Source organism: Aspergillus fumigatus, chromosome 4 (assembly GCF_000002655.1).
Source record: "Aspergillus fumigatus Af293 chromosome 4, whole genome shotgun sequence".
NCBI lineage: Eukaryota > Fungi > Ascomycota > Eurotiomycetes > Eurotiales > Aspergillaceae > Aspergillus > Aspergillus fumigatus.
In genome coordinates this window covers 396,104-414,636 of record NC_007197.1, presented here as the reverse complement: position 1 = coordinate 414,636, position 18,533 = coordinate 396,104, and the positions used below count along the sequence as shown (strand labels likewise).

Below are 18,533 nucleotides of genomic sequence, written 5' to 3'. Positions count from 1 at the left end.
CCACGGCCCTCATGGATGTAACGCCGAAGCTGTTTTGGTCGGTTGAACCATGGCGGTAGGGTGGCGTGATGCCAAGGGAATTAGTTTTTAATGTCCCTGAATGGGCTTCTGGCCATGCGGGATGCCCGTTATCTCAATGTCCGTGCCATCACAGAGACATAATCCGGAAGTGGGAGAATCAGCATAAGCGGACCACTACGTACTTGGCGCCGAGACCAGAATAGCCAGTGAGGGTGGAAGGGCCGGCGGAGGCCAAGAGGGGCGGTGCCCAAGATCGTCCATAATGATCTTGTTGCGGGGAACCAAGAATCTTGGCGTGGGCTGTCTGAGCGGATGTATCAAGCAGTTGAATCGGGTGATTTAATAAGTTCGAGTGATACACCCGATCATTCCGTGCATTGAAGTACTATACTCGCAGGTCTAGGTCCAACAACGCAAGCCGTAATGGAGGTATTACTTAACAACGTCGCAGAGATTAGGAAAAGGGAGCCTTCTCTGAAAATGACGTTTGAGATATTCCGCTCTCTGATATGAAGGTCGTTTTCGTGGCGTTTGAAAGCTGGAGTGTCATTGAGATGGTATAGGCTACTCCGCGTGTATCATCGAATGCAATGTTACCGCAAACGATGAGATTGTGAATAATAAAGACTGTGCTGCCCTTCAGACTTGCAGCGCCTTGTAGAGCATGTCTTGAAGTTAGAAAGTCTCCTATACACCAAGATGGGAAAAGCCATATTGGTATGGTCAAAGCGCTGAGAAATTGTACAGTTTTAGCCAAGCAAATACTATGGAGAAGGTTCATGAATGTGCATCTCATCCTGTGTAGGTTTCCGTTTTGGTCGTGCTCTGATTGGTAAGCATGCAGTCTAGTTGAGAAATCCAGTTGAGAGAGGGTGCACTTTGCAAAATTCGACAACGCTAGTTGGAGAAAGGTAGGCTCTGAAGGTAAGACAGGTTGTGTAGAACATGTCTGCCGGGCAAAGGTATTCAAGAAGAAAGCACATTGAAAGGATGTATTGATCTGTGCCAAATTGCGGTGAGCACTCCAGAAAAGGCTGGCATTTAATAAACCAAGTTGTGATCCTTGACGTTTTGATGAGTTCGAGTTACCCATTTTGGTAGTGAAGTTGAAGCGCGGAGCTAGGGTAGAATTCCTTGAATGGCCCATGATCGAATCATTATGAACTGCCTCGAAAAGGTCAATTAGAGCCAATAATGTTACAAAATTATCTATACTTGCGCGACGCCTGGATGATCGAATTGCTGAAGTCGTGTTCCGGGTGGACTTCCCTAAGAAGCGACATACAGGGAATTTAAACAATTCTTTAGAGTACAATGAAACAACCTTACCCTGCGATAACCATAGGAAGAACTTTTAAGGTGATTGGATAGCTGACTCTATTGTTCTTGTCCTTCATAAGTCTAGAATATCTAGAATTCGTGATGCATGAACTAAAGCTGTGGGTATAATTTAGAGTAGAGAAAAAGGAAGATCGATTCCTAATACAATATTATTGGCCTGTCAATCGTCAATCATTCACTAATGTACGTATGGTGGCTAAGCCTAGTTGTAGCAGGTGTGGATGCGTTGATTGCAACTTGGGTGGACGTAATATTCATGGTGGTAAGGATTGATGTGGTAAGTAAAGATTGGTGGCGGGAAGAATTGCTGGCTACATTTGAGGATAGCAACTATTGCGTCCAAAGGATCTGTGGCGGTGGCAGGACTCCAAGGCACTGGTGATTTGGTTGTGGGGTCGAGAATCAAGTCTCTTCTGAGATTCGCTAGATGATCCTTACGTCCTGTGTTGGGGCCATGAATCAAAAGTGGACTTTCTGCAGGGCCTATCTATGCGCTGACTAATCTAATATGTTGCCCTACATTAAAGCTTTATATATAGAGGTCTACATGTGCATGATCAAGCATACCTGGGGAGACTCATTGTCTTATTTATCAATTCTATATTATCAAGTTGCAAAAGACCTGAACATGTGTTTCCAGAGATGAAAGACCCCAGTGAGGTTTCCTGATTGTATCGGGAACAAGGCTGGAAACTGCATCGAGTTCGATCTAGAAGAAGATAGGCCACCCACACATCAGATCAGGAATTGTCGATGTTAACAAAGTGATTAGCATGTGTCTGTTTGGCCAGATATCATCATAGCTTATAGTGAAGGTTTTAAGGGCTATTATCAAAAAGTTAAACAGTGAAGAGTTTATTACTCTTTGGTCTGTGGTAGGGTCATGCAATGAACTATATGCAATTAAAGCTCAAAGGAAGCATTCTGTTAGAACTTTCTCCTCATAATTATTATTAAATAAGGCGTTTAATGCTCTTTGGCAATCACTATCTTACATCTCTTAGAAGCTAAATAATTGTTACTTTTACTAAAGTCATTATATGCTGCCAACCCACTACTACTCCAAAATATCACAACCTGTCCCTGCAGAGGCACGATGTCCGTCAGCGCCGACAAAGATTGTTCCCGACAATCAGGAAGCGCTCTTATAGGCCTCAGGCAACATACCAGACCTGTGTCACCAATGGCCATATGGATTTTGACTCAAGGGCTCGCCGTTCATTTTGTTCCTTGCAATGTCATTAACTCCTGTGTCAACGTTGGGTTTGACCAACTATAGCCGGACAACCGCACAAAGGATGGAGGTAGAATGGCTAAAAGAGTCGAAGCTGCCAAGAGAGTCCCACCGAATGCTCACTTGGTGTGGGTGAAGATATTTATCCAGCGTGATTTGAATGAGAACCTGCTTTGACCTGGATTTGGGAGTATATGGCCATGGCCTGATCGAAGGTCTCATGTGACGTCCAGCCATCTCTGCCCAGGATTCCTGATAAGGAGTCCCAAAGTCCTGTACTTCATTCCAACCTTCCCCATCCTCATAATGTCTCCGAATTTCTTCCAGGGAGAAGTTGATGGGGCAATGGACGGTATGGTCAAGCAATTCCCACTTTCTGCATGTATATTTTAATATTGTTGATCAAAATACGAGGAAGTTGTTCTTACTTTTGTACCCTGATCAATGACTTTCGTAATGGTAGGATATCTTCATCCCAAGTGCTTCCAACAAACCGAACTGGATCGGTCATTATCATGCCGTTTGGATACTGGAGGACTCTGCTCAATAATGGATTTCTTTCCGCAGTATACTTTTCGTATAGATATAGTAATATTGACCTGGTGACTTGATCCTTAACAACTGTCTGCGTGTCCTCATCAAGCTGCTTAAAATCCTCAGGCAGTTCCAGTAATAGCTCCCCGTTGTAGTTGAGAAAGTACGGATGACGGGCCTCGAAGAACAAGGGACCAGCCCATGTACTCTGCCAATCAATAAGGCTGGTGATGTTGCCGTTGTCATTGACGAAAATGTTCGGAGTGCGTAGATCAATGTGCCACAAGAACGAACTCAAAAGATCTCCATCCTTTGGAAGCAAATAAGGAACAACAGATATATATCTGTGGAGGAGAGAAATATGCTCGGTAGGATTGTTCTGGCTGTGTGACATGAATAATGGATCATCGGGAGGGCGCGGAGTTGCTTGCTTCTCGATCCATGCTCTCTCTCGAGGCGCAAGGGCCTTTAGATAGTCCGCTGCAGACCGCCCTTTAAAATGATTTTGTTTTTCAATCAGTGGAGAAATGGCCAGACACCCGTACAAGGTCCGCGGTCAATATTCATATCTCCTCGCTGTTTACGCCAGAACTGTGTTGACGACCGGCCCAATAGAGAATTGTCCAGCAATACTTTCTTTGAGTTCGGGTGACAAGCCGTCGCCTTTGACCATTGCAGGATGAGAACCCGGTGGTGCGTTGTTCCTGAAATAGAGACACCCATATCTGCTTACATTAGAAAGGGCACTACAAATTTTGATCATGAAAAATTTAATGTACTCACCCAGAAAATTTCACTGACAATAATTTCTGTTGGATACTTACAATATCTTCCATCACTTGGACCTTACGCTCAAGGCTCATATCAGCCCTATAATCCGCGAGATTTTTACCGGGAGCATGCTCCATGATGATATACTCTGCCCCTACACGGTTTGCAAAGTTCACTGTGGCATTCCAAGCAAGGACTTTTGGAACTGGAACTTGGAGTATTTCCCTTAGCTAGAAGGTTGTGTTAGACGCTGGTGATTAAGTGATGAACACAAGTATGCGCAGTTCAAGAGATTACTCACGAAATCCATTGTCGCGATCTCTGATGCTGTCGTCAGGACAACCGGTCCAGCATTCGGATGCGGAATTCGAGCAGCAACCGCCTTCCCGTTGGCCATAGTGAGCAGAAAAAACTTGTTGTATGATCCTTCGCCGAGTTTCTCCATCCTGACGCAGGATTCGGCAGATGCTGATTCCATAGCAACTTTCTGCAGTTCCAGTATATCGAACTCGCGGTATCTCTCCCTAAGCTGGTCCTCTTCATCCCAGATCCATCGTCCACTCGTGTAACTAAAAAAACCATGCGGATTCCCGACAATAGTAGCCATCTGGATCTCTGGAAATCGATGGGAACAAGAGCCGAAGTGGGAACCGCTACCTAGACTTCTTAGCCGGCGTCATAAGGGCCGCCTGAGTTCTAAAAAAGACGCGAGATAATATGGGCATGGTGAGTGCATTGCCCAAGGGCAATCTTGGAGGAAGCACGACTCGCCGAGCTGTGTCCCTGATAGGAGTAGATAGAGATTCCAACAAGATTGATTACATCATGGTTCCTGCTCCTGACTGAATCTACTCCCCCGCAAAGCACGGAGTGGTGGGAAGTAACTGTCCTGACATTGCCTATCAGCCGCCAAGGTGTCCTCTCACGTGATTATTCCGCATGCTCTGGACCCACCAAAAAGCGGTGAGAGCTCAGATGACTTTGGCCTCGCTGGGAAGTATATATGTATGCCCTCCGCCAAATTTGGACTTTGGACGCTCACTAACTGTACTTTCTCTGTTTCGGAAAGATCAAAAGTTACTGTTAAGACTCGCCGCTACGTTGTTGCTTCGCTATTATGGGCCTGAGCGATCTATCGCCTGGTCGATCAACCCCAAGTTTCGCCGCCAGTGAGGCCTTGAGTGAAAGATGTGTTCAGGAGTGGTGCAGCAGCTTGGCCCCCCCCAAATTTACACTTAGTAGTTAGTATGTAATTATATGAATTCCTTTTCTTAACCATTCTACGAATAATTAGCTTATACATTGTGGATAGTGGCTGACAATCATATGTTTCAGCTGGATGAAAGGCAACTGGAAGAGGCTGAGAGATAGAGTAGGGTATATTAGTACAGCATTACAGCAGTAGCTAAACTCTACCATGAGAACAGCATTAAGAAAAGACATTATGAAGCCTCACCACATGCTATGGAGAGTCCTGAGACTACATAGAAGACCACAGCACACTTATGTATCTTAAGTGTTTAACTTAGTACATCTACTAGCAAAATACTTTGCTTTTCAGTGTCTACTAATTAGTGACTTGAGAATTCTATTGACTGTGAGTATATGGATAGAGAGAGCAATAACCCTCCTCTTATAAGTAAGGACTATAGCTACAGTACAGTCCCATATACCTTTAACAACAGTGGGTTCCGTCACTGGATTAGCAATTTAGCAGTGTAGCACCCAGGACAAATATCACAAATCAGCAGTCGGGCCTAATTATCTGGCAATTCTTACCCTAGTGTGGTCTTACATACTGACAGTCTGGCTTTTAGAGACTTAGGGGGAAGATGCTATAATGCAATATATGGAGTCGAAGGCGCCTGTGAATTGTGAGGCAGACAAACAGAACAGATTAGATATTGTTGAAATCGGCAAAGCTGACTGGCATGTATTGGTTTAAGGGGCTTCAAGTGACAAGTCTAGCTGCCAGTGAGGATTAGAGGGCTGTTGTTAAATGGTTAGACTATGAAGAGTTTATTTCTCTATAGTCTATGGCACATTCTTTCAACAAATCATAATATCATACACCATCAAAGCTCTTAGGGAGGCCTCTAATAGGATTCTATCCTTACCTTATTATTGAATGAAGCATTCTATGCTCTTTGCCAACTCACTATTCTGTAAATCTTAAAAGCTCAGTAACTATTACTTTAACTACAGCTATTACAATTCCGACCAACAACTACTATGGTATAATGCTTTAGTTACCACAACCAAGTCTCACTGGGGAATGATGACTAGTTATACCACCAGAAATTATTCCTGAAGAGTAGACCATGTTATTTGAGAATCTTCTCTACTATATAACTTTAATTCATAACTTATAGCCCGGATGCTGTCATCTCTTCTCTTTGGAGCATAATGTTACGGCACTGACACAGCCGCACTAGTACAAGGCGGATGTGACAGGCAGAAACCCAAGGATCGATGATCAGCAGTCAATCCCGGAGTGATCAGGGCACGATCCGGAGAAATGCTTAATCTGGATGGGTTTCCGCAGAAAAATAGTTCAGTAGTTGCTTACTGAACATTAATGCTTACATGACGAGGCGCACCCTCACGGAGCACCTCACGTGACTAATGGTATATGGATGGTATGCCAAGACAACATTATCGAGATATACGATATACCACCACCATACCCAGGATATACCACTGAATATACTAACTGGAGGAACTCTGGATATATAAGACACTCACTCATATTATATCTAGAACTCTTAGTTTAGTTCCTCACATTTAATAAACATCTCTCACTTGAGTACAAGTTCACTAGTCTTATTCATCAGCTACTCTCTACTATTGAGTATATGTACTTAATAGGCCTTGCTTCTATCTCTACTGTTATTGTTCTTGTGTTACCTGTGGTTGTCTTTAATCCTCAGTTGGATCATCATATCATTGCATCACTAAGGCTATCTGCTTGATAGGCCTCGGGCAAGTATTGGATATAGTCCAGGGGCTATACCGCCCTGTTCCCAAAGTAGTTGACTAGCAGAGAACAGCAGAGACGGATCCCAGGGTGTGACACATAATAGTATAGTTTGGGAATTGGATATCCCTTATAACCTAGTAACTCCCTGCTCTATTCTATATTTAATAAAGTACTAACTGATAGATGTAGCGGGCAGGGCCCGCTGGGTGCTCGGGCTGTTTGATCCAACCATACAGCCCTCGCGAAGTCATCTCCAAACTGGACACCAGCTGCTGGTCACGTGACCGAGAGAACCACCTCCACCCCTTTTATGTTCGACCGCCGCGGTCCTAGCTAGACTTCTCTCTTAGCGATTTCTTACCGTCCAAATCTAGGTCATAGATTTATAAGGCTTTTAGCCCGTGACAATAAATACCCTAGGTTTGTATAGAGAACTAGTGAACTACTTAGTATTATCTGCGGCATCTGTCGGCTAAATGCTAATAATATCTACTCTTTAGTTAGGAGCTGTAGCCTGTAGCTGATGTGTTAACTCCAATTATTCTTTTAATGACTGGATAATGAGAAGACCTCCTTTAGAGCCTGTTGCTTTCCCATGGACAGGCTGCCCGCTGGGCCGCTGCCTATAAAGCTTTATAGATGTTACTGGCTTAGGCCCTTATCTTATTGATAACAGATAGATCTAGAGAGTTAATGTCTGGTGACTCCTCAATCTCCCTACTGCTAAGGAAGATGGGATGTTATATAACTACTGACTGCATATGCCCTTGATACCCTATAGCAAAATAAAGGAGGAGAATTATACCCCTAGAGTTGTGCTGTATATAACTTATCCCTAGTAGCCCCTTGGATAGGCGCCAAGTCACTTCGGATCAGATATGCTTTGTTCAGGCCGTAATATACCTCAGATCAGACCTATTCCTCCTCCACCGCGACAGGATCTTAAGACTGGTCTCACCCCTAGAGGGTCACTCGAGCCGTCAGAATCTCCGCCCGGACCCGGTCCATGGGAGTATCCCCTATGGATGCAGGGTGACGATTTTCGTCTGGATGAACTCCTCCAACCCCCAGCGAGCGCCAAACCGACCCCAACCACTATCCCCATAGCCTCCATGAGGCAGAGTCGGCTCGTCATGCACGGTCATGGAATTAATGTGGACCGCACCCGCCTTGATAGTGCCAGCGAGATCAAGGGAGCGGTAGTGATTCCGGGAAAATATCGAGCTCGACAATCCGTACTTGGCCGCCTCGATAATGGCCATAAACTGTTCTTCCCTCTCAACCGCCATGATGCCTACCACCGGCGCGAAGGACTCGATTTCGTACAGCTTCATCTCAGGCGTCAACCCCGTTACCACTGTGGGAGGGAAGCTCCGCGGCGAGGCGTCGTGCCCCATGGGGTGTGCATGGATTTGAGCGCCCCTATCGTGCGCGTCGGATACGAGCATCTCGACCTTGGATTTGGCTGCCGGGGAGATGAGCACTGAGGGGGTATTAATATCCTGCAGGATGGCCAGAATCTTGTCTTCGAGAGCCGAAGCCACGGCGGTCGTGACCAGGACCAAGTCGGTCGACATGCAGATTTGACCGTTCTGCATCAATGTTAGCTCTGTTGTCCTCACCGACCAAGTCGGATGTGTGGGCTTACATTGAGAAAGGCGCCTTTAGTGATCTCTCGGGCTGCAAGATCTAAGTCGGCGTCATCGAGTACCACGGCGAAGTTCTTACCACCCAGTTCTAACAACACGGGCTTGAGGGCCAGGGCGGCTTGCGAGGCGATGATACGCCCGACCTGGGTCGACCCGGTGAAGTTGCATTTCTTGATGGCGGGGTGGTTGATGAGCACATCGAAAATATCTGGCGCGTCCTGTGGTCGATACAAGAGGAAGTTCAGGACGCCAGGGGGAAAACCAGCTTCCTGAAACAGCGAGGCGACGAGGTAATGGGTTTGGGGGCTCAATTCGGATCCCTGCGAAATATTCAGTCCAGAGACAATCTCGCGTTCCGCATCCGCTTGGCGGAGGGCACATGCCTTCAGGATGGCGACATTCCCTGCAGCGATTGGAGCCACCACCGCACGGAGGCCCAAGATCATGGGAGCGTTCCAGGGAGCGATCCCGAGCACTACTCCGAGTGGTTCTTTAAGCACCAACCCATGACCGTGTTGGATAAAGGGCAGTGAGCCCGTGGCTATACTAGTGGTGAGGGCGCCATACTCCTCGATTAGACCGATGGCGTCGTTGGTGATAATCTCTGCCCATCGGGGGCCACAATGGATCTCTTCATCACACACGCGCTTGATTTCCTTGGCTCGATTGCGCAGAACCTGGTCGCCTTGATGAGTGAGGGTCTCCCCGAAATACCCCGGGGTTCAGGATCGCATACCTGGGCCAACTTGAATAGCAAGGTCCGGCGCTCTATCGGGGTGGTTTTGGACCAACTGGCAAACGCCTGCGCGCTGGACTGTGCGGCTTGCAAGGCTAGTTCCTTGGTCGCGCTTTGGTAGAGGACGGGCTCCTGGGCATATTCGTTGACGACGGTGCCTTGGACAGGCGATAGGACATCTCGTCCATCAACAATGAGAGGAATTGTCGACATGTTCCGGGGTGTGATGAGTGCAAGGCTTATCGGGCGATTAGTTTGCCCTAATTTTACTGGGTGCTCCACGGGAATATAGCTACAACTGGCGGTGGTCCGATATGTGGAAGAGCAGCAAGCAGGTTGCATCCAGAACGGCAATTGAAGAGGCCAAAAGCCGAAGTTACGGAAGTACCCTGATGGTCAATTAGAGAGCCGAGACCGATGCCGGGGAATCCTCGGATCATACCCCCGCGGGCTCTTTGTAGTATCGCATTGGTGTCGAACTGTTGATATACGTAGATTTTGGCATGCGTCTCCCTAAGGGATATGACATGACACATAATTCACCAAGGGGACACCAGAATTTGAGGTTCGAGCCCAAAGTGGCTGACGATGATTGTAGGTTGTAGACCGTATTTGACTGGTCTCTTTCGGGAGCTATTCTACTTCACTGGTCGGAGTCATCCCTCCCTCTGGACCTTTGATAGGCTTGCAATGCTGCCTTTCACATTTAATATACCTAATTCTAGCTTTACATGTCTTCGGTAAATTTATTTATTCAGTATCGGATATCAAACCCAGCCTGCTGAATTCCTTAAATTGCGGGATTCGGCTGGACAGCATAACTTTATAACATGCTACAGTATCGGCTCTCTGCTCTTTCCGAAACCACCTCTATGTCTGTCCATGCCCGGTCAATCTCGCGCTCCGCCTCGTAGCCATAACACCACATCTGTGTGGCCGGATCGCTCCATTGATTTGGACTGTGACTGAAGGGGAGACCCTTCACTTCCCGCGCCATGGCCGCATCACGCGCCTCCTGCAAGGGACCATCCGCAAAATGCCATAGCTGGCCATTTAGTAGACTGGCCTCCTGCATCTGGCTCGCCCGGACAATCCGCACTTTCTCGAAAATGGCTAATGCCTTGGACAGCTGCTCCGGGGATTGCATGTGGGATAAGGAGCGTGCCAGAGCCACGCCGTCTTCCACGGCCATCGCCGCGCCTATTCACGGACCAGTTAAATGGGATTTTAATCCAAATGGGGGGCGTCCATCCTACCCTGTGACATATATGGCAGCATTGCATGAGCCGCATCGCCCAGAATGACTAACTTGCCCCTTGTCCAGCGCGTGAGCAACGAGCCGCTCATCAAGGGCCATTTGATTGTCTTCTCTACCATCCCAATGATCTTGGTGAGGCTGTGGGGACACATGAGCAAGGGGGGACGTCGTATAGACACGCAGAAGGAGACTCACACAGGGTCCCATCCCTGGAATTCGGCCTTCATATCCTGCAGGGCCGTCTGCTTATCCCACGTGGCCGGGTCCGAGGTATCCCGGTGCGAGAGCACCATGTTAAAGGCGTTGCCTGCCCCGATCGTATAGGTCATGACGTGTCTCGAGTCGCCGATCCTATGAGAAATAGTGTGAGGCAAAGAGAAGAATTTTTCTGGGAAGATGTCGTGAAGAAGGCACCCTACCAAACATTCAGTGCGGGTCGCTCCAGAATCCAGGACACTTCGGGGTCATTTCGCATCTGGTTCACGTCGACGACCGCCCGATACGCAGCAAAGCCGGGCTTTATGAAAGGCATATCCTCGCCATTGAGGACTACCTTCCGAGCCACGGACTTGATGCCTTCCATCCTCTCAGCTCACGTGGTCATAGATAAGGGTAGCAAAGGGAGGGCGTACCGTCCGCCGCAACGACCAGGTCTCCCCTGTGGCTTGTGCCGTCTTTCAAGGTGATGCTACCCAGAACCGGATCGTAATCGACGACTCTAGCCCCCAGCCGGATGTCGATACCCATGTCATTGGCTTTCCGACACAACGCCGAGTGAAAGTCTGCCCTATGGATCACGTAATAAGGCGCCTGAAAGTTATCGATGAAGTCCGGAAGTAGCCTGGTCTTCCCAATCACCGCCCCATTCTGCCATCGACGGAAGGAGATAGATTCTGGCTCGGTGACATAAGGCTTCAGATAGGGCTCCAGCCCGAGCTTAAACAAGATGCGGGTCGAGTTGGATGGGATTTGAATCCCCGCACCCACTTCCCCCAGCATGGGGGTCTGCTCGTAGATGGTGACTTTATGGCCGGCTTGTGTGAGAGCGATGGCCGTGGCCAGCCCTCCGAGACCCGCTCCGACAAGAAGGATATTCAAGCCCACGTTGCCCGTGGGCTTGGGGACATCGGGCAGGGCGCCCTCCAGCGTCTTCGCAAACTGGAGGCAATTACTGGGGTAGGTTGGCGTCTGTTCTCATTTCAGTTGTCAGAAGAGATGATCATGCTATGTCGATTTAGGTTGCCAACACACTGACCGTGAGTGATGGGTGATTGGGAGCCGCGCCCGGCCCTTCTCTGGAAACCATGACAGAAAATCTGCAGTGACAGGGATGTGTTCCTGTATCGTTTGATTTGATGATGTGGCCCGTGCTGGAGATGAACTACTGGTAGCCTCTTATAACTCTAAGCCACTGGTTGAGGGGGGTGATCTCGAGCTGAGAGGCCAACCCGACCTCTCCCCGCCGTCTCTGCCGCTACCCGTTCTATACCCGACAGGCGATTCCTTATCCGTCCTCCTCACAAGTGATAAGTTCTGAAGCAAATGCCCAGTGATCGACTCGGAGGAAGCTGTCTTGAACGTTGCTAGATTCTGTGATTGTGCTCCCAGATACTAACTATACCAATACACCGTTCGTCAACCCTCGCGATGGCACCTTCCATGATCGACACGCCTCCCCAGAGCGCGGACAGCGCGGCGCAACTGCTGCAGGATCTTGAGGCCAGCAAGACCCTGCCCCTATGGACCCAGATGACAAGACTCAACCCCCCGGAGCCGAACCCTACTGCCGTCCCCTTTGTGTGGAAGTATGACAGCATCCGCCCCAATCTGCTGCGTGCCGGTCACCTGGTCACCGAAAAGCAGGCGGAGCGAAGAGTCCTGATGCTGGTGAACCCTGCTCGAGGTATGTCCCCTTTGCAATTGGTTAGGCTGGTGGTCCTCTCTAGACCCGCTAGTGACACACCCCACCCGATCGAGTAGATGCCCCGTACACCACCGATACACTCTACGCCGGCCTGCAACTAGTCATGCCGAATGAGACCGCCCCAGCGCACCGGCACACCGCATTTGCGATGCGCTATATCATCGAGGGCAACGGGGGCTTTACGGCGGTGCATGGCCGACGCATCCGCATGCAGAAGGGGGATGTAATCCTGACGCCTACTTGGAACTACCATGACCATGGCAAGGATGGCAGCGGCCCAATGATCTGGCTGGACGGCCTGGATCTGCCCACCTTCCGACACTTCCCGGTCCATTTTGTCGAGCATTTCAGCGAGCCTCGCTACCCGGCCGAGGATGTCGACACGTCGTCTTCTCCCATTGTCTTTCCCTGGGACCGGATGAAGGCTCGGTTGGATGAGACGGAGGGTAATTGGGCCACTCAGCGCTATCTTAAAGACGATGGTCGAGAAGGTAAGCCCGCTTCCGGCGCTATGCGCTCCTTCCTGCACATTGGGCTAACGGAGGGGGGGGGGAAACGGTCAGTGAGTCGTGTTCTGGGAGGCTGTGCAGAGAGGCTGAATGCGGGCACGTCGTCCCCGCGCCGGCAAGACACCCTGTCCGCTGTTTACCATGTCATCACCGGCAAGGGTTGCTCTGAGGTCGGAGATCAAACGCTAGAATGGAAGGCGGGAGACACTTTCTGTGTACCCTCCTGGCATGCCTACCAGCATTTTGCTGATCCGGGCGAAACTGTCTATCTCTACCGCTTCGACGATAAGCCGATGATCACGGCGCTGGGCTTCTATCGGTCAGCGGAGGATGATTCTGAGGAACTAATCTCTGACTGAAACGGGCGTGCTCTGACGAAGTTTATTACCTTTAGTTGCGTAATGTGCAATTTCTTGCCTGGGAATGGTACCTCATGGTAAAAGATGATCCACAAGGCAGGGTAGATCAGCCTGTTGACTAGGCAAGAATTAGGAACGATAGAAGGATAGGGTATTAAGTCAGGGTAGTATAGGAAGTAGTAGATCACTTGATAACAAATGTAATCTTTGTCTTTCCTTGTATTAGACAAGGAGGATGCTATTTACCTTCACTATGAATTTAGCATGCTTATAGTAACAGAATGGAAATAGTTTAAAAGTATGAACTAAACGCGGAAGGTTAGGAGTGTCAGTGTAGTAGTCTGATTTCGAGTTAGACTGCAGCTAATAGAGGAATGGATAGATATATCCATGGACCACAAATATATACCTAGTCAGGCGACCCGTAGCATTCTAGCCATGCCACTAGGATATTTATACATTTCATTTATTATCATTATTGGTATCATTATTACTATTTTCATTTACGTATCTGTCAGCCCTAGCGGCCGAGTGGCGGCAGGTCCTGCCGGCGGCTGGGTAGGCCGCTACTATCTTATAAGCACTAGATCTATGGTAGGCTTAATTGTCCCTCTACCCCCGCAGATATACCTAGTATAAGGGCTGTTACCCCTATCTCTGCATCTAGATGATCTAAACCTTCCAAAGGACGCTCAGCATAGTGTTCTCCCTTATCAAACAAACCCCACAAGCGAGCCGTGGCGGTGCACTGGTTAGGGGTCACCACCCTTGTTACTGACCTGTAATGTGTCTGGTAAGCCCCGGAACTGGCCTAGACGCCTTATATCAATCATGAAGCAGGCAGCTGGCTATGCTAACACAAGCTCATAAAGCAGGCGAGCATAGTTAGTCTTCCGTGAGAGCCGTCAGACCGTGCGGAGCCGGAGCCCCGTGTAGGTAGGTCGGGCAGGCGATGAGTTCCTGGCGGTCGAGGCTTCTGTAGTTGGTAGCGCTCCAAAGGAGCCAAGATAGCCAGTTAGAGTAATCTTCAGTTTGCATCTGGACCACTGCTGAGCTTGCTGTACGCCGTAGACCTACATGGAGCCAAAGCACCACGCACCACCCGGTTCGGGGCCGTGAGGACCCTTTGCAGGGATGGGCCGTGGTCATTATTAGCCCAGAGCTGGCGCCAGCATATCCTTATTAAGGCCTGGAGGCGACGACGCACCATGGCATAGAGCACCAGCGCTGGCCCACTGGGCCCCCATGCTATCCGCAGCTCCTTTAGCGTGCTGGTCGGCCCGTTTGTTGCCACAGACCCCGTCATGCCCGGGAGCCACTCTAACCAAACCTGTCATCCATTTGCGTGCAAGAAGTCAAGTAGCCTGACAATCTGCCGTAAGGAGTGCTAACCAGATGAGCTCTTTGACTCTGCGCAGGCCCGAATCGCCTCTTGGTTATCAGTGAAGATAGTGATTCGGCGTTCCCTTCAGGGGTCAGAGTCATCTCCACCGTATAGAGCTCTGCTGCGTATACATTGTGAGAGTCAAGTGAGCCGAGCTGGCTTGCTCAGTTCCCCAAGGGAGATACCACCGCCACGCCGACTCCCTTGTGAATTCCACCCACATCCATGTATGAAATGACTGTGCTTGTGCCGCGGGCACCAGCGAGCACCTTATGATGTTCCTCTAGGGCCTTCTCCCGGGTGTCTGCCACCAAGGGCTGATCACGCATGGTTCAATCATTTCAATATCGCTAGGGGTGATGCCAAGCTGGTCCTGGAGCCGGCGCTCCAGGCACTCCAGCGTGGAAGTCAGGGGATCCTTCTTGTGGTCCGCGTGCGGGTGAACCCTGTACGGCCAATTGACTGTATGACGTACAATTCGACTAGTGGTGATGTCATTAGCCGCGCACATGCCTCCTCTGCTTTTCGGGCGTGATTCAACATCGCCGGCAGGACGTCAAGGCGTACCTCTTGGGCTGCGTGGCTATACATTTCCTTTGATAATATTATAATGCTTGCATATAGAGAAATATACCACGGCTTAAGCCCATGTAAGTAGGATAGGGTTATAAGTTTAAAGAGCTCAAGGTACATGCACTGGTTATTTCCATACGTACTCTAATGTATTAAATTGTGGGGTTTTTCAGGCCATAACGTGCAACAGCACGCCTCACCAGTGGGTTATCCCATATACAGAGAGTATAGTTGATGCTTGTAGTTGCAGGGTGGATTACCTACTCCATACGAAGTTAACCAACCCAATGCGCATATTGGTCAGCCAGTCTAATAGTTCCAGGCTCTCATCCGAGGTACAGGATCCGGACTTTCCCCGCATTCCGGCTTAGGTTGTTGCCTCCCCCGCACCCCTACCCGGTCACAGTCCCATTACTTCCCCTTCCACCGGTTCGTTAGAGATAGATGCAGTAGAAGCTGAGCGGAAGCTGAGCCATGCCACAGGCAAGCGTTAAGGCCAACTGCAACCCCATCATGGAGACGCCGTCTGATCAGCTCTCTCTTCAGGGACCACCCGGGAAACGTCGCCGCGTGGCCCTGGCTTGCGATGTATGTCGCACGCGAAAGTCCAGGGTAGGTAGGGCATCCAACAATTGACGTGCAGCAAAGATGAGCCTTCCCTCTGATTGCGGCTGTCCCTAGTGTGATGGCATCCGGCCGCAGTGCAGCATGTGCAAAGACCTGGGGTTCGAATGTGCCTATACCCCGCCAGTCACGGCCACAAATGTGATCGTGCAGAAGGAGTGAGCAACCCCCTCCCTCCCTCCCCTCACCTTGTTACTTGTGTGTGTGTGTATGCTAATTAGTCCTAAGCTACCTCAAAGACCTCGAGTCCCGGGTGAAGTCGCTGGAGGAAAACCTCACCACCGTGCAATCAAACCTGTCGGGACTGGCGGCACAAATAACCGGCAGAAGCCCGCCGAGCGAAGGTCCGCCGGAGCCTTGCCAAGAGCCCCTAGCCGACCTGGCAGAGTCTGAGGATCCCATTGACGCCATGGGTGCAGTAACCTTCGCGGATGAGGAGGATTGCGGGTATTTCGGTGAAGACGATTCATCTCCCGTCTGTCCAACGCGTGAGCTAACAGGAACCTGGTGCTCTTGCAGGCCCATCCTCGAATATCGCCTTTTTGCGGCACCTGTCCCGCGCAGTGTCTCACCGCAAAATTAGCCAAAAGGAAATCAATACGCCCCTGATCGACCAAACTGCCTATGATGGCGGCGTCGTCAGCGCCACTCGGCCGCCATCACCGTTGTCGGGCTGCACACCCACATCCGGGCAGCCCGGGCTCGTGACAAATCTTGCCTTGCCATCGTCCGAGGAGACTTTACAGCTGATTCGCCGGTATTTTTATGAGACGGGATTGCTGTTCCCGTACATCCACCCCCCGACCTTTCTTGAGGCATATGACGAATTCAAGAACAATGCCAAGAAAGTCCGCCGAACCTGGTTAGGCCTACTGAGCATCATGCTGGCCATGGCGAAGGTGACCGCCGTGTCCGGCCATGCCCCGGCGGAATCACGGATCAAAGAGTCCACCGTCTACTATCGACAGGCATTGAACCTGTGCCGGGGCGAGATGCTCCGAGGGACGACTCTGGAAGTCGGTGGGTTGATACTCTCCTCTGCCGACCTTAGCGTAGTATCAACTGACCTCTCCTGCAGTGCAGTATCTCCTACTCATGGGCCAATATCTCCAAGGGACACAGAAATCCGTCCAGGCGTGGACTGTACACGGACTGGCCGTCAAGGCCGCGCTGCAGCTCGGGCTACATTCGAAGGATGCCTCCCAGGCGTTCTCCCCTCTTGAACGTGAGACACGGAAAAGAATATGGTTTGGCTGTGTGGTTCTGGATCGGTATGGGGCTCCCTCAGTGCTTGCGTTGGGTGTGGATCTTGACTCAACAGCTCCCTAGAACCTTAAGCATGACCTTTGGACGACCGCCTGCGATCCCTGACAGTTATGTTCAGCTGGACCTCCCCGTCGTCGATAGTGTCGGTGAGGGCGAACCGTTTGTCGACGACAAGACCATCCGTCATAGCATCCAATTTTTTAATAGCACCATGTCAGTTGCCGCGCCCCTCCCGGCCCCGCAACAAACTCTTCCCCAGTTTGACTGCAAGGATTGGACTGACCCTGACCAGAACCCTCTACAAACAAATGGGCAGCATCATCGACCAAGTCTACGGCCAAAATCTGGGCTGTGGCTCTGGCCCGTCTGTTGGTGAGACTGTGGGCCGGGTGCTGTTGATTGAAAATCAGTTGTTCTCATGGGTCATGGCGCTTCCGGAGAACCTTCGCCTGTTAACACTGCAGGGGCTGCATGAGGAAATCAGCAAGTCGGAGAACCAGCCAGGACCTTTTTTCTCCCTGAAGTTTCGGGTCATCCTCACCCTGCGCTATCTTCACACCCAGATCCTGCTGCATCGGCCCATCCTGGTCAAGTTTCTCGACGCGAGCCTCCCGTCTGGCCTGGAGCCTGGCCAGGAGCGGATTCTGAATGAGATCGGCCATAGTAGCATGAACAAGTGCGTCGAATCGGCCATGGGAATTATCGACATAATCCACGAACTGGTCTTTGCAACAGGGCGGCAGCGCGATCTCCTAGGGGCGTGGTGGTACTCTCTGTATTATAGTAAGTTACCCCTTTCCTCTTTAGCTTCCATTCCAGTTTGTCGGTGGCTCATACTTTCGTGTTTTGGGGGGACAGCCTTCAACGCGGCACTGGTTATTATTGGGGCCACCTGGGTTCAGCGCGCAAGGCAGTCGGCCCATGATTCCCCGGTGCACCAGTCCACCAATATCCAACCCTATCCTAGTCGCGCTGTCGCAACTCTGTATCGACTGGATACGGGTAATCGCATGGTGGACCGCTGCAGATATTATCTTGAGCAGTTGATCTCCGTCCTCCATTTACAGCGTAAGGGATCCAATGCACTCCCGGTGGACTCGATGACGCTAATCGGATTGCACAGCAGATGACCTGGCTGGTACTGCCATTAGCAGCGTGACCCCGGGCTTTGACTTTTTGTCTTTTGGCATGGAGTGTGGAGAATTTATGTTGGATGACTTCTTTACAAATATCACGCACGCATCGGTGTTGGAACGTTGATAGGCTCTATCATGATTGACTGCATGTCAATCATAGATCATAAATGGTCAAGGAAGACTCTTAAAACATAATCACAATTCTTGCTGTTTCAAAAACAGAAGGCAACAGTC

At 50.0% G+C, this 18,533-nt stretch overlaps 5 protein-coding genes across 5 annotated transcripts; 2 read left to right on the top strand and 3 right to left on the bottom strand.

Annotated features, from left to right (window-relative positions):
• Positions 1-2,409: 2,409 nt before the first annotated feature.
• On the bottom strand, positions 2,410-4,626 carry AFUA_4G01555 (uncharacterized protein). Its single transcript, XM_077804509.1, has 4 exons — positions 4,203-4,626; positions 3,914-4,131; positions 3,025-3,855; positions 2,410-2,972 (listed from the first exon to the last, which is right to left on the bottom strand). The coding sequence occupies exons 3-4, from the start codon at positions 3,522-3,524 to the stop codon at positions 2,636-2,638; spliced, it is 837 nt and encodes a 278-aa protein (XP_077660657.1). The 5' UTR covers positions 3,525-3,855; positions 3,914-4,131; positions 4,203-4,626; the 3' UTR covers positions 2,410-2,635.
• Positions 4,627-7,900: 3,274 nt separating this feature from the next.
• AFUA_4G01550 (putative aldehyde dehydrogenase) lies at positions 7,901-9,479 on the bottom strand (the record flags this gene model as incomplete). The annotated part of the gene is made up of 3 exons (XM_741209.1): positions 7,901-8,473; positions 8,530-9,207; positions 9,267-9,479. The coding sequence occupies 3 exons, from the start codon at positions 9,477-9,479 to the stop codon at positions 7,901-7,903; spliced, it is 1,464 nt and encodes a 487-aa protein (XP_746302.1).
• Positions 9,480-9,893: 414 nt separating this feature from the next.
• AFUA_4G01530 (uncharacterized protein) lies at positions 9,894-11,830 on the bottom strand (the record flags this gene model as incomplete). The annotated part of the gene is made up of 6 exons (XM_077804508.1): positions 9,894-10,466; positions 10,523-10,662; positions 10,720-10,875; positions 10,944-11,100; positions 11,157-11,712; positions 11,780-11,830. The coding sequence occupies 6 exons, from the start codon at positions 11,828-11,830 to the stop codon at positions 10,090-10,092; spliced, it is 1,437 nt and encodes a 478-aa protein (XP_077660656.1). The 3' UTR covers positions 9,894-10,089.
• Positions 11,831-12,171: 341 nt separating this feature from the next.
• AFUA_4G01520 (cupin domain-containing protein) lies at positions 12,172-13,387 on the top strand (the record flags this gene model as incomplete). Its single annotated transcript, XM_741212.2, has 2 exons — positions 12,172-12,427; positions 12,505-13,387. The coding sequence occupies 2 exons, from the start codon at positions 12,172-12,174 to the stop codon at positions 13,314-13,316; spliced, it is 1,068 nt and encodes a 355-aa protein (XP_746305.1). The 3' UTR covers positions 13,317-13,387.
• Positions 13,388-15,786: 2,399 nt separating this feature from the next.
• On the top strand, positions 15,787-18,423 carry AFUA_4G01510 (putative C6 transcription factor; the record flags this gene model as incomplete). The annotated part of the gene is made up of 9 exons (XM_741213.1): positions 15,787-15,861; positions 15,955-16,055; positions 16,126-16,385; positions 16,417-16,917; positions 16,976-17,168; positions 17,272-17,376; positions 17,456-17,946; positions 18,022-18,231; positions 18,287-18,423. 9 exons carry the CDS (start codon positions 15,787-15,789, stop codon positions 18,421-18,423), a joined length of 2,073 nt encoding a protein of 690 aa, XP_746306.1.
• Between the last annotated feature and the right edge of the window lie 110 nt (positions 18,424-18,533).

What these genes read in the sequence shown, in the direction of transcription:
- AFUA_4G01555 (XM_077804509.1), bottom strand. Translation starts at nt 3,524, where the DNA reads ATGTCACACAGCCAGAACAATCCTACCGAGCATATTTCTCTCCTCCAC. An exon ending in TCATTGATCAGGGTACAAAA is followed by an intron (nt 2,973 to 3,024) that starts GTAAGAACAACT and finishes ATATACATGCAG; the next exon opens with AAAGTGGGAATTGCTTGACC.